This window comes from Mastigoproctus giganteus, chromosome 8 (assembly GCF_048544385.1).
Source record: "Mastigoproctus giganteus isolate SK-2022 chromosome 8, ASM4854438v1, whole genome shotgun sequence".
Classification (NCBI taxonomy): domain Eukaryota; kingdom Metazoa; phylum Arthropoda; class Arachnida; order Uropygi; family Thelyphonidae; genus Mastigoproctus; species Mastigoproctus giganteus.
Genome location: NC_143582.1, coordinates 136,519,434 through 136,534,064, shown reverse-complemented (window position 1 = coordinate 136,534,064; position 14,631 = coordinate 136,519,434). Strand labels below are relative to the sequence as shown.

The following is a 14,631-nucleotide window of genomic DNA, read 5'->3' as shown; positions in this document are numbered from 1 at the left end:
AAAGCCATATACCATTACTTGCAGTGAGCAGTCAGAGAGAAAACTGGATACCCAATTACAAAAAACAGTTGGAATACCATAAGACTGAAGCTTATTTAATAATTCCATTTGATAATTGCATTTTAATTGCAAAATGCAATTAAAAGCATTTGAAATGTCAAGAGCAACTGCTTGAGTTTCACCAAACATTTCCATTGAATTTGTTCATAGATGGGTAACATAAGCCAGTATGTCACCAGTGGATTGACACTGATGGAATCCATACTGGAGATCGTTGATCAGAGAGAAGGTTTCTAGATAGTTTAATTGGAAGTTAATTGATATCTCCATTGCTTTAGAAAGAGTATAAGTGAGCAATGCAACAAAAATTGGATGGGAGGGATTTGTCAATGCTTAATATGAGGTAGCTGGATATGAGAAAATTTCCAAGAAAATGGGAAAACTCTTTTGGAATAAGAAAGTGAAAAAAGGTTGCACAGAACAGGAGTGAGATGAGGAGCACAAGTTTTGAGGACAAGTGGAAATATACCATCAGAACCTCGAACATTCTTAGCATCAAGTATTCAAAAAAATTCTTCTGACATACTTTTGATGGAAGACCACAGGAAGCATTGAATGGAGTGTAGTGGGAAAGGTGGTTTACCAAGGTCATCATTACATGAGTAAGCAGAAAAGTAGGATGCTAGCTTGTCAGCATTATCTTTTGCAAGCAGAAGATTTGGCTGTCACAGACCAACCGGACTTTGCTAAAATTAGATCCACTTGACTCTACTGTCACCTTGTCCACTTGATTCAACTCCCAGGCAGAGGCAGACTGGCCATAAGACTTACTGGGAAACCCTGGTGGACTGGAGGCTGGTTTGATTTTGGCCATAAACACTAGAATGAGACCACGACACGTTTTCCCCCAGTAAGAATTTTTGACCCGGTCTGCCTCTGCTCCCAGGTAGCAAGCCCAGCTTGACAAACCTGAGAGAATGTGTGGTAACAACCTCATGTTAATCTTTTGTTATTTTCACAAATTCTGCAGTGTTTTTTCTACACTACAAAAAATAAATAAGGATTGGTCCCATCCATGTACATTACAGATCTGATCCAAGTTAGCTTGTCCAAGGGAAAGCAAGCAGATAGTGTAATTTTGCCTGTGTTCTTTGTCATACTTTATATCTGGTAATGAGAAAATAGATAATGGATAGTAAGCCATAGGACCTATCAACCCATCTTTTGATGTTCCTTTTATAGGTTATAAATGCTCAATGTTTGAAGTCATGACAAACAAATATGGCTTCTTTAACAGTGGGAGAGGTTTATTAACACAGGATGGCAATAAAATTCTCCAAATCAAGTGTTATCTAGAATCCTGAAGTCTTGTATGTGGATGTGTAGAAAGGAAGAAGACACACTTCAAGATTACATACAGGGCATTACGCATACTATTCTCAGTAATAAGGATATATATTAATAAGCATATCTTTTTTACTCTCTACTCTAGAATTCAGTTTGATTCACTCTATTTCATATCCACTCAAGACTATTCAAGATCCCCCCCCCCCTTTTGTTCTTGAAAGCTGGTAGATGACAGATCTGATACTGCTAAGCTTCTCTTTTGTAAAACAAATTTGATGCCTTAAAAATTTATGGTGCTGTAATTTATGCTTTGATTTCATTTTGAACTGCAAATTCCAAACTTACCTATCTGTTGCAAATAACAGCAGCAGTGTGATTTATTTCGCAAAAAAAAAAAGCTAAACAGCTAAATAATGACAATGGTGAAGTTAGTCGTAACAAAAATAAAACAAAATGCTTGCAGTTAATAACCCATTGCCTGATGTCAAGCTTTCGCACATCTGTCCTGCAACCATCCTTCCTCAATTTGAATTAATTTCTCCTTCTGTGTAGTCTGAGCAAGAGGAAGAATGCCATCGGCATCAAGCCTGCTCAATCTTTGCTGAATTCCTAACTCCATTCGAGAATTAGGAACTCCGGACTGAAGATATTGAACTGAGTTTAACACAAGGTTTTTTTAAAAATTTATATATTTTCAAATTTTTCGTTTTTATTTTGGTCTTTTCTGCCATTACATCCCAGATTATCAGTTTTGGCTACTCACCTTTAGGGTTTAGTACCATATATAATAAAACAAGGTTATTATATAAAAATGTTATGGACCATAGTTGACTTTTAAAGTGACCAAAGTTAAATAATTGAAATCACTATAACCAGTTGATGAATGAATTAATATGAGCAGAAAGGAGGGACAGAATCAACACATGGCAGATGATAATAAATAAATTTGGTGAAATTTGTGCTGGAGAGAGGACTACTACATCCATCATCTTGAAGATGATGGATGGGTATAATTAACTTGAATGTGAATCATACTAAAAAAGGCAAATTGGCTTAAATTTATCATTTAAATTCATTGTAATTTCTTCATTCTAGTGGTTTTCTCAACATTATATTTTTATTCACATTTATTTCATTGCTGTGGTATGTTTTTTTATTTTAGCTGGAAGCAAAATGCCGCCAAGAAATGGAAGAACATAAACAAAGGTTGGACAAGGAATATGAAACAATGTTGCAGCAGTTTAGTAAGGAGCTTGAAAAATTGCAAATGAAACATCAACAAGAATTAGAGAAAAAGGTGAATTATTTGTTTTTTATCATAATTAAACACAGCTTTGCATATCACTTCTGGTTAGAGAACTAGCTATCTCATCTATTTACTCCATCCATTTTTGTAAAAAAAGACACAGAATTTCAAGGTAAAGAATTTATTTCAGGACAGATGAAGAAATACAGAGTTATTACTTGTTTAAATAATGAGTTCGTTTGTGTCTCTTACTTAGTTTCTTAAGTTGATATTCCATCATGGGTCATCATAAGTCATCCTGCTTTTGCTTTCAGAAGACATACTTAAAGGTTAAAGAGGACCCTTACTTGTGTAATGTGCAATCATTCAGAAAGACAGAGCTGGTGACAGACCTGGACAGGGAAGAATTGCCTTTCCCATGGGTAACCATAACTAACCCTTTTTAACCTGCACCCCTTACCACCAACTTAGAGGTGATAGCAGTTCATCTAGCAGTACTGTGCTTCTTAACTATAGCTCTGTCTGACGTTGAGTTCTTTCAGGTTACCACCCCTTTTTCAATATTGGAGGATTTTAATGGACATAATATTCTGTGGAGTAGTGGTGTTGATATCAGTAAAGTGGATCAGATCATTGACTGTATGCTCAAAAACAATTACCTCGCCCTTCTAAATATGGGTTCTAGATCCTTCTACAAACCTATCCATAAATTTATGGTGACTGATTTTTCTGTATGCCCCCATTCTCTCCTCCCTGTATGTACATCAGAGGTTGAAGAAATCCTTTATGGTAGTGATGGCTTCCCCATGATATCTACCCTTTGCGATGGAAGACCATGCCTCCCATTAAGGATACCACAGTAAAAGATTGATCACACTGACTGGAGGCCCCGGGTGCCAAACGATTCTTGAGGCCAAGTGATTTTCTGTGCTAAATAGTACTGCGATTTTCTAAAGCGACTGAGTTTTTCCTTGTTTTATTTCGTTCATAAGTTTTTCTGTTGATTAGCTCTACTTTTTAAAAGTGTAGAAAGAGAGCCAGAAAAAGGAAAGTACTTTTTCTTTATTGTATATAGTAACCGTACTAACTCCTACGCTTGGCCACAAGCGGCACTGCTCCTGCCTCCCCGTGGCGGGGCCAAGTAACCTGGGTGGAAAAGCTAATCCCCCAGGGCGAAAAGGTGCCGACATGGATAAAGAAAATTATCCAGGAGCCTTCAAGCTCAAATACCATAGATTGCTATAACTCTGATGAAGGTAGTGCGCAACATAAGCGCTTAAAAATAGATAATCATCAACCCGAGTATCCAACTTTCCTGATTATCCATTCCTTAACTAGTCAACCAGTGAGCAAACTCTCTCCATTTATTATACAGAGATTTCTAGAAAATGCTGCTGCTGGATCACCTAAAATGGTCAAAAGGTTACAGTCAGGGGATTTGCTTGTGGAAACTACACAGTCGAAACATTCAGAATTGTTGTTAAAGATGACAACATTTGGTGGTACCCTGTTAAAATATCTCCCCACTCAACCCTAAATAGTTCCAAATGTGTTATCTCTGAGTGGGATCTATTGAATGTAACAGAAGAGGAGCTTGTACAAGAACCTAAAGACCAAAAGGTCATACAAGCTAAGAGAATTTTGACTCGTAGAGATGGCAATCTCATTCCAACCCGCAGTGTAATTCTCACATTCAATACTCCAAACTTACCAAATACTGTAAAAGCTGGTTATCTAAATTGCCATATCTACCCGTATATACCAAATCCAATACGGTGTTATAAGTGTCAGAAGTTTGGACACTCAGGCAATATGTCAAGGAAACACAATATGCCCAAAATGTGGATCCCAGGATCACACTCAAACAGACTGTACTGCTACATTTCCAGTTTGCCTTAACTGCAGGGAAGATCATCCTGCATATTCTAGAAATTGCTAGTTATGGAAAGTTGGGAAAAAAAATACAGAAATTTAAAGTTGAAAATAAGGTGACTTATCAGGAAGCGAGACGACAAATACTGAAAAATACTCCTGCACGTACATATGCAGATGTTACAAAGAAATATCGTTCAATTGCTACACAAACCAATGACTCAGTTCCACCGAACATATCACTTGCTGAATGGGCTAGAGCTCAGCTTTCAGTTCCTCAGCCATCCTTGAAGCAAAACAACAGAGACCAGACTTGTAATACTCCAATTTCCATCCCCACGACTAGTGGCATCAAGTCACAAAGTGAGACCAGTATGACAAAAGCTGAATCTTCTACTAAAACCCAAATTAATACTGCAGAAATGGATACAGAAGACAAAACTCAACAAGAACCTATATTAGAAATTCATGCCGAAGAAGACACTGGACGGCCTACCTTTCCTAAAAAAAGATAAAATTAAAATAGATCGCAATAAGCCTACTGCCTCTAAAAGGCAACTGGATCATCCTACCACTAAAACTAAATAATGAAGTGCATTTTACAATGAAATTGTCGAGGACTACGTACTAATACAGATGAACTTTATGACCTAATCCAAGATTTCAATCCAGCAGGCATTTGTTTACAGGAAACATTTTTAACTCCACAAGTGGCCCTCCTCAATAAAGAAATATATTTTGTACAGGCGTGACAGGAATGCAGCAACTGCAGCCCATGGAGGTGTAGCGGTTTTGGTATCCGTTACTAATCTGTCTAGACAAATCCCCTTAAAAACTAATTTAGAAGTTGTTGCTGTAAGAATAGAAATTGGAATATCTTTATCTCTTGTTTCTATTTATCTTCCACCAAACCAAACGTGTATATACTCAGAGACTTTGATGAGCTCCTTGCCCAGATACCACCTCCTATTTGTTTGATGGGTGACTTTAATGGACACCACCTGTTATGGGGAAGTCTCCATATGGATAAAAAAGGGCAGCTAATAGAAACATTACTAGACAAACAAAATCTAACTCTGCTGAACACCGGTGCACATACTCATGTTCATTTTCCTTCAGGAAATACTTCAGCCATAGATCTGTCTATCTGCTCCCCCGCTCTGTACCCAAGTATACATTGGGCGGTATTGGATAATCCCCACAATAGTGATCATCTTCCAATTACTTGTAAATTCCAAACTATTCCCACCAACTATCTGGAAACTTGCAGAAGATGGAAATTTACAAAGGCAAACTGGGAAAAATTTTCCTTAAGTACAGTTTTAGATAAAAACTTCATTCTGAACCAGTCAGTAGATGAAGCTAATGACCATATTACTAAACGGATACCAGCAGCAGCTGACAAAGCTATTCCTCAGTCGTCGACTTATCCACGCAGGTGCAAAAACTACTGGTGGAATGATGAATGTAATAGAGCAAAAAAAGAAAAGAACAAAGCTTGGAATATTTTCCGCAAGCATCCCACTGTTATTAACCTTATAAATTACAAGAAACTAAATGCTAAAGCACGACAAATAAGAAGGAAAGCCAAAAAAGATTCTTGGATTCAGTTCGCTTCCACTATCACCAAAAACACTGATACTAGATTAATCTGGAGGAAAATCCAACATCTGAATGGCAAATATCCACTGTCATCCTCTCCAATATTGATCTGTAATGGACAGGAACTGTCTTCCTCCAAAGACATTGCAAACGCTTTTGCTGAAGCCTTTGCAAAAATTTCAGCAGCAAATTCATATGATACTTCATTCCAACAAATTAAAGTGGTAGCAGAAAGTTAAATTTCAACACCGGTCTGTCTCTTCCATATAATCAGCCTTTTACTATATCCGAGTTAACGGATGCTCTTAACAGAGTACCCAATAGTGCAGCTGGCCCTGATTGTATATTTTATATTATGCTAAAACACCTGAATGATACTGCTTTACAAATTCTTTTAATATTTTTTAACAGAATTTTTGAAGAACATGTTTATCCTCTCTCTTGGAAACACTCACTTGTATTGGCCATCCCTAAACCAGAAAAAGACCTCTCTAATCCAGGAAATTATCGTCCAATTTCCTTAACTAGTTGTTTGGGGAAAATACTGGAGAAAATGGTTCTCAAGCACCTCACCTGGTTTCTTGAGTCACATAACATCTTAAAATGTTATGTGACTCAAGTTATGTGATAAAAATCAGTATGGCTTTCGGCAAAATAGATATGATGACCAAAGCAGAATCAAACATCAGAAACGCTTTTGTCAGAAATGACCACCTCGTTATGGTAAGTTTCGATTTAGAAAAGGCCTTTGATACAACATGGCGTTTCGGTATTCTACGGGATCTTTACACCTTTGGTCTACGAGGCAGGCTTCCTTTGTTTATTCAGAGCTTTCTCCAGGGCAGAACCTTTCAGGTTAGTCATCTAAATGCTCTTTCTAGAATTCATATACAGGAGGAGGGGGTCCCTCAAGGATCTATCATGAGTCCTACACTATTTTTAATAAGAATAAACAGTATCATCCATGATATTCCAAGCACAGTAGAATTATATCACTATGCAGATGACCTCATGATTTCGTGCTAAGGAAAATCTATGAATTCTATTGAGAGACAGCTTCAAATCTCAATTAACAAAATTGAGCTGTGGATGTCTCGCAATGGCTACTGCTTATCAGCACAAAAATCTAACTGTATTCATTTCTGTAAAAAATGTAAGATCCACCCTGAGCCTGAACTACATCTTAAAAATTTCACCATACCTCTTTCCAATAGTATCAGATTTCTTGGCCTAATCCTGGACAATAAATTAAACTTCTCACAACACATCACATATCTGAGAACCATTTGCTTAAAAAAATTAAATATCCTCTGAGTACTATCTTCATTGGCGTGGGGGTGCTGACCGATACACTCTGCTTCGACTATATCGGGTATTAATCCGATCTTGCTTGGATTACGGAGCTCCAATCTATGACTCTGCCAGGAAAAGTGCACTAACTCCGCTAGACACTATCCATCACAGTGCCCTAAGAACTGCTTTAGGAGCATTCAGAACATCCCCTGTACAGAGTCTATATATAGATGCACACAAACCTCCACTCCATCTTCAGAGGAAAATGTTAATCCTCAACTATGCAGCAAAAATACGGAGTCTTCCTTTTCAGCCCATCTCCCCATACTTATTTGAGTCCCAATGGACCACATTTTATCAAAACAAACCTAACGAAAACAAGCCTATTGGGATAAGGTTGCTACAGTTAACACAATGTTGGAATCTAGACATGGGTAATGTCTTCCAGGAACTGAGCAATCACGACCCTCTGTAGTCTGATTATACACCGGTCTGTGACTTCTCATTCCAACAATGGGGGAAAAGGCAAGCAGCAGACCTTACCATCAGGAAACTCCATGTTGCACATGTAGCAGAAAATTCTCGGTGTCTTCAAATATATACCGATGGCTCGAAAACAAGTACGACGGTGGACGCAGCGGCAGTTTCTTCTATCTTTTCTACTCCTGTGTCCCTTCCAAAGGAATGCAGCATCTATTCTGCTGAACTGTTGGTGATTAAAATAGCTCTGGATCACGTGATTGATCTGTCCAGGAAGCGAATCATGACTACTCTGATTCTCTGAGTGCAATAAAATCATTGAAAAATCCATCCAAACCAATCTACTCCATCTTGAAGCAAATTAGATCACAGAGTATTGCATTACAAGCTGTAAACCAAATCAGTCAGTTTCTGTTGGATACCAGGTCATGTAGGCATCAAAGGAAATGAATACGCAGATCAAGCCACTAAACATCCAATCATTGCAAGATCTAACTACCAAGTGCCATATACAGACTACAAATCAGTCATAAAAAACGTGTGTGAAGAGCAATGGTTGCAAATCTGGCAGGCTTAATGCGGCAATAAACTGCTTCAACTAAATCAATCTTCAACTGCTTCAATCAAATAGGCAAGAGGAGGTGATCCTGGCTAGGACACGTATTGGGCATACGTATCTAACCCATATCTATCTACTCAAGGGGGAAGACCCGCTTATTTATACATTTTGTTAGACTACACTTACGGTGAGGCATATTCTAATAAATTGCAATCATTATAATAATTATCGAAACAAAATTTTCAAATCGCTTTCACATCTGCAAGAACCTTTGACGTTACCCCATCTGATTGGAGACAATGCAAATCTAGCTGAGTTCTTTTATTTCTTAAAGCAGACGGGATTATTTTACAGATTTTAACTGGTAATTGCACTACCGAATAGAATCAGTCACAATATGGCCTTAGCAGCCCTTGTGCCATTAAACAACATATCAACCAACCAACACTGACTGGAATGCCTTCAACCATCTGGCAATATTTAACACCATCACAGCCAGCCAGTAGCCAATGATTGACACAATTAAATATGTCGCCAAAAGTATTGACCAGGCAGTGACAACTGCAGTTCAGAAGAAATCGGGTTGCGTTCCAACATTTCCAAAACCATGGTGGAATAAAGAGTGTGTAACAGTCAGAAGGAATCTTGGATCTGCTTCACATCTTCTATCACTCAGGCAGTGATGGCGAAAGTTGTTTGGGACAACATCTGGAACATGAAGGGAAAATACATATCGTGCCTTTTATTAATCCTAGAGCACAATGGATGTGCAATTGTGCTCTAGGAATTGCCAGAGATCCTTGTGGAGACATTTCCAAAAGGGTCTGTCAAAACATCTTTTCCCCCTGAGTTTCTGGCTCATCAAAAAGCTGAAAAACGGCATTTGAAGCTGTCTTCAAATAACTGAGTCCTACAACTGGCCTTTCACACACACTAGGAACTGAAAGCAGCACCCTCTCTATCTCAGACAAGTGTCTTTGGGCCAGACAACATCCATTATGAGATGAAAAAACATCTTTTATCAGAATCTCTAGATATTTTTCTCTGTCTCTATAACTGAATCTATCTTGAAGAGGAGTTTCCAGACTCATCATATAAAGCAATTGTCCTTGCCTTCCTGACACCAGGAAAGGATCTAGAAATACTGAACAATTGCTATCCTATTCCTCTGACCAGCTGCTTGTGTAGTAAGATCATAGAAAGGATGGCCCACAACTCTAGAATCTTGAAATAACTGGGAGTAAAGTGGAGGAGAAACTTTTTTTTTTTTTTTTGGCTGATGCTGCATAAGCTTGCTTTCTTGCATCAAATGCCTCTACTAATGCTAATATCGCATGCTACCATGAGAATTGAAAAACAGTTGTCGCAAAAAATCTTAAAACCACGAAACAAAACATCAATACACAAACAATTTAAACTTTAAAACTGTTTAGAACTTCTTCTTTTAAGTGACCGACTTATTCGGATTTTCTGTGTTTACATGAAGCACAAAACCCAAAAAGAAATTAAAAATTTGTGTCCCTACATTCTAATGACGATCTTTGTCCTGTACACAGTCTAGGAATCCAAATATTCAGTGCAGCTGGTTCAGAAATAATTGTTATTGACCAGCTTCACTAGTGATCCCACTGCATCGACATTGTGGTCAAGACATACAGTCAATATTGCTAGCTTCAGTCAAAAAATACTTGGCCATTCCTGCGTCAAGACACAAAAATCACACTACCTCTTCTTTGGAAGATCTACACCAAGGGTCGGCAGCCTTCCACATAGGGGTGTCAGAGGCTATGTCTGTGAGTGGATGGTAGGCCACATTCATCATTTATAGCTAATAAATGAAGGTAATAATAATAAATCATAATAAACTATGAATAATGTTTATTTTATTTAGGTAATATTATATCTTAAGGACAAGCAATTAATGTGAGAGCTGATGCTGTTTGTTACTTGAAAGTCTCTCAACATTAGATGACAGCTGGATGAGGCCAGATGCAGGATGTCATCTAAATGGGCATCAGTCAGTTGGGTTCTTAACTTTCATGTATTTCATTTTTCAGGAGTTTCTCGCACATATAAGTACTATCGAACATCGATGCCATTTTTTTTCACATGATCTGCCAAGTTGGTATATTTCCCAGAGTCAAGATGATATTTCCTTTAGAACTCTAGTAGAGAGCTGCCCTCTGCATGAAATATGGATCATAATAGATCATTCCACTGCATCTAAATAAGTTCCATTTGAACATTTTCTAGTATAGTATCCATGTCAAAAGGAGTGGCAAACAGTCTGAAATTGCATGTTTGCAAACAAATATCAGCAAAATGGGAATAAAACTCAGTTCTCAAGCCAGCAGATGCCAACATAAATATGTTGGCATCTGTTGGTGTCATCTCCTGGAATTTAGGGAAATGTGCGTGGTTTGATTTCTCAAGCTGGGATTCTCACAGTCATAATTTTGTTTTGAAGGCAACGATGTATCCACACATCTCATGTATCAGTAGGTTTCTTCGCTGAAGTTGCAAGTTCAGGTTGTTTAAATGGGATGTTAAATCTACCAGAAGTGCCAGGCATGAACGCCGTTTGGGATCACAAAATTCCGAGGCATTCACATTTTTACTTTCAAGGATCATAGCTATTTCTTCCCGCAGAGCGTATACTCTTCCTAACATTGTGCCTTGACTAAGCCAACAAACGTCACAGAAGTAGAGCAGGTCCACATACTGAGTCTCTGCTTCTGACAAAAGTTGCGAAAACTGACGATGTTTTAATCCCTGAGACAAGATCAGGTTTACTACCCTTACTACTACATCCATCACGTCCTTCAAATTTGAAGGCTTAGCACACAATGCTTCCTGGTGGATTATGCAGTGCATTTTTCGGACTTTGTTTAATTGTGAGGGCTTCCATGTGTCTGAAGCAGAACCACAACACCTTTCGTTTCTTCAACCAGTGCTGGTGCTCCATCGGTTGTTATGCATACTAGCTTTGAGAGATCCAGCTTCATGTCTGCAGTGCACTTCAGCAATGCTTCAAGATTGTCTTCTCCTGTGGTAGTGCCCTTGATAGGTACCAATTGTACAAGCTCCTCAAAAATGTCAAAAGTTGAATTTACTCCGTATACAAATACTGCAAAGCTGAGCAGTTTCTTTAGTATCTCTACTCTCATCGAGCGCTATTGCAAAGAACTGGAAATTTTTGCAGTAGCCCTTTAAACAATTTTTCACGTCTGCTAACATTTCATCTTCTCGTCGTGTAACTGTTCTTGCAGAGAGGCTGACATTTCAAAATAAAGTTTGGGGGGGGGGGACGTAGAATATCTACAACTGTCATCAAACCCTTTCACAGAATTGCCGTCAATGAAAGGCTTCAGATTTTCTGCTATCAACTTCAACACCACATAACTGACACGTATATTTCTTTGATTCTGCACTTTGTTTCTTGAATACCAAACTTTGTTTTTCTAGGCTCAATTTAAGTTTATGAAATTCATCCTTTCTTGCCCATTAAATTCACTGAATTTTGGATGTTTTGTCTCATAGTGCCGATTGATGTTGAACTCCTTATTCATGCAATACTTGCATGGCAAATTAGTCATATGGGTGTGCTGAAGTGTGTAAAAATTTTTTTTTTTTTCTGTCCAAGTGTCTTGGAATACTTGGCACTCAGCATCCAGCTTCCTGTGTTTTGTTGCCATTGGTGTTTGCTGAAATTCAAACATTACTATCGCTACTGTTATAATTGTAAGTGACAAAGATAATGCCTCGCAGTTTAGCTATAAATTACGCCGCCATGCCACAAGTAGAAAATACAAAAAACACATAACACTGTATGACGGACAAGACTCACCAAATTCTGAAGAATCCAAATTAAGATGTAGTAGATGAGCAGGAGTGACAGACGAAATTAAAGAGAAGGCCGAAACACAAGTGACGAGGAGATGGCAAGTGAAAGAGTGACACTTTCCTCTATGCAAGCTCTTTCCACACCAAGCGTGGCTGATGCAACATGAGCCATGGTGCTGTCAGCTGCTGTAGCACAGACAGAAAACGGGAGCTATGGGACATCTAAACCAATCATAAAAAAAATGTATGAAAGCAACACTGTTCCCCAAATATTCTAAAATCAAAAATATAAATGCTTCTTTTTTATTTCTATTTTAGATATTTATTTTTTTGACTTATAAACAAATATGTATATTTATATGCAGGCTCGTAACACTGTCCAATTCATTGCAATTTATTAAAATACTGCAATTATAGATCAGATAGAATTTGAAACTTGAATTCTTTTTTTAGGACCACCGTGGGCTGGTGGATATGATATTTATTTTTGGGACTACAGGCTGGAATGTATTCCACTTGTAACACTGTACAGAAAGGCTATATTGAAGGACAGACAGGACAAGAGGTGGGAACATACAGAAAGGCTATATTGAAGGACAGACAGGATAAGAGGTGGGAACGTACAGAAAGGATAGACAAGGTGTGAGGGCTGGAAGCATAATGCTTCTTAGTTAAGAAGCACATAAAATCTAAGGCAGTGCATCAAATTTTAATCTAATAGATTAACAGCAACTGCAGATAGAGGTGCAAGTAATTCTTGCACTGCTTTTATTGGAACATGTGGCATTAGCTTGTCACAGGAACAAACAAAATTGTTGATTTTAAAGCACTGGTTATGTCAGTGATAATGGAGATTGTAAGAATATCAGAGACATGGTTCCACTCAGTCATAAGGAATGCGGAATTTGAATATATGTTAAGTACGATGTGCACAGAAAGGACAAGCAAGAAACCAGGAGGAGGATTATACTCTTGGTTAAATTGTACATGAAATCTAATGCAGAGTACACTGCTGACGTGGGTGGCCAATATGGTTTTAAGTCAATTTGATGTGTCATAAGCACTGGGAAACAAAAATGAGAGTGTGTGTGTGTGTGATAGGTCAAATGCGATAAGTACATTGAAGATAGATGCAACGCACTAGTAAATCACAATGTCTTATGGACAATTTTAACTTTCCAGATATTGACTAGAACTTTGCAGATTGGTCACTTCCACAGTAGTAAGACTTTTCTGAATTGATTGAATGACTGTTTATCATCAGCAGTGATTCTTCGTGCATTAAGAATGTGCAAATAAAAACCACTAGGTGGCAGTGATCACAGTGTATTGATGTGTGAATTTTCATAAAGATGTTAAGCATAAGGGGTAAGGATTTTGTTTTCATAAAGTGTACTGTAAATGGTCTCTGACAGTTTAATTCTATTCAGTGGAACCAACTGATATTACCCACGGCAAATGAGAAGCTGTAAGTAATATTATCTAAATGAGAAGCATTCACAGAAGTTACCATTATCATTATCTCCATTATCATTGTTCAGGGCTTGGACCTAAATGGATGTTAGATGAACTGATGAGACCAGTGGAATTGAAGGAAAATACATGGGATGTACATAAATTATCATGAGGTACAGAAACCTACAGTAAGTTAAACTAATTTCCAGTCAAGTCATGAAGGCCGACCGGGCTAGCCGAGTGGGTAAAGTACCTGCCCGGCAACCCAAAGGTCGCGGGTTCGATTCCCGCCTCGGGCTTGGATCAAAGTACTGCAAAAACCTTGGGAGGTGCAATATGGCCACAGAAGCCGATGCGCCAACAACTACCAAATCAAAAAAAAAAATCAAGTCATGAAAGGTTTGGGGAAACTAAGACAGATTACCAGAAGTCTCTCTCAAAGCATGCTTTGAACTTCTCATAATCTGTCTTAGATATTTTCATCTATATTCACACATGATGAATTTTTAAGGGAAGGGGATGCCAGAAGTTTATCAAATTACATGGAGCTAAATGATTTTGTGATAACTGAGAGGAAAGTGGAAGAGAACTTGTCGAAGTTAAAAGTAAATAAGGTATCTGATGAGATCTATCCAATTATATTAAGATCGTTAGAAAGAGAGAGAGGTAAGCAAACTTTTAGCCATAATTATGATAGCATCCTTGCATTCAGGGGTCTTCCCTAAATACTATAGATGTGAAAATGTATCCCCATTTCACAGATTGGGATCAAAGGCTGAAGTAAACAATTACAGACCTGTAAGCTTCATTTCTCTTCCAGGGGAAATGATGGGATAACTGGTTAAAGAAGTAATATCATCTATGCAGTAACTGCAATTATACAGCAGTTACTGCATAATTTCCCTGGGTGTGATCTTGTCTCACCAATCTGATT

The 14,631-nt window shown here is 38.0% G+C and overlaps 1 protein-coding gene across 1 annotated transcript in view; it reads left to right on the top strand.

Moving 5' to 3' along the window:
• The window catches only part of LOC150081842 (serine/threonine-protein kinase Tao-like), a 319,424-nt gene that overhangs the window by 154,824 nt on the left and 149,969 nt on the right, over positions 1-14,631 (top strand). The window contains exon 6 of the mRNA XM_090378937.1: positions 2,510-2,644. Coding sequence (XP_090235063.1) covers positions 2,510-2,644 — 135 coding nt within the window. The remainder of the gene's footprint in view (positions 1-2,509; positions 2,645-14,631) is intronic.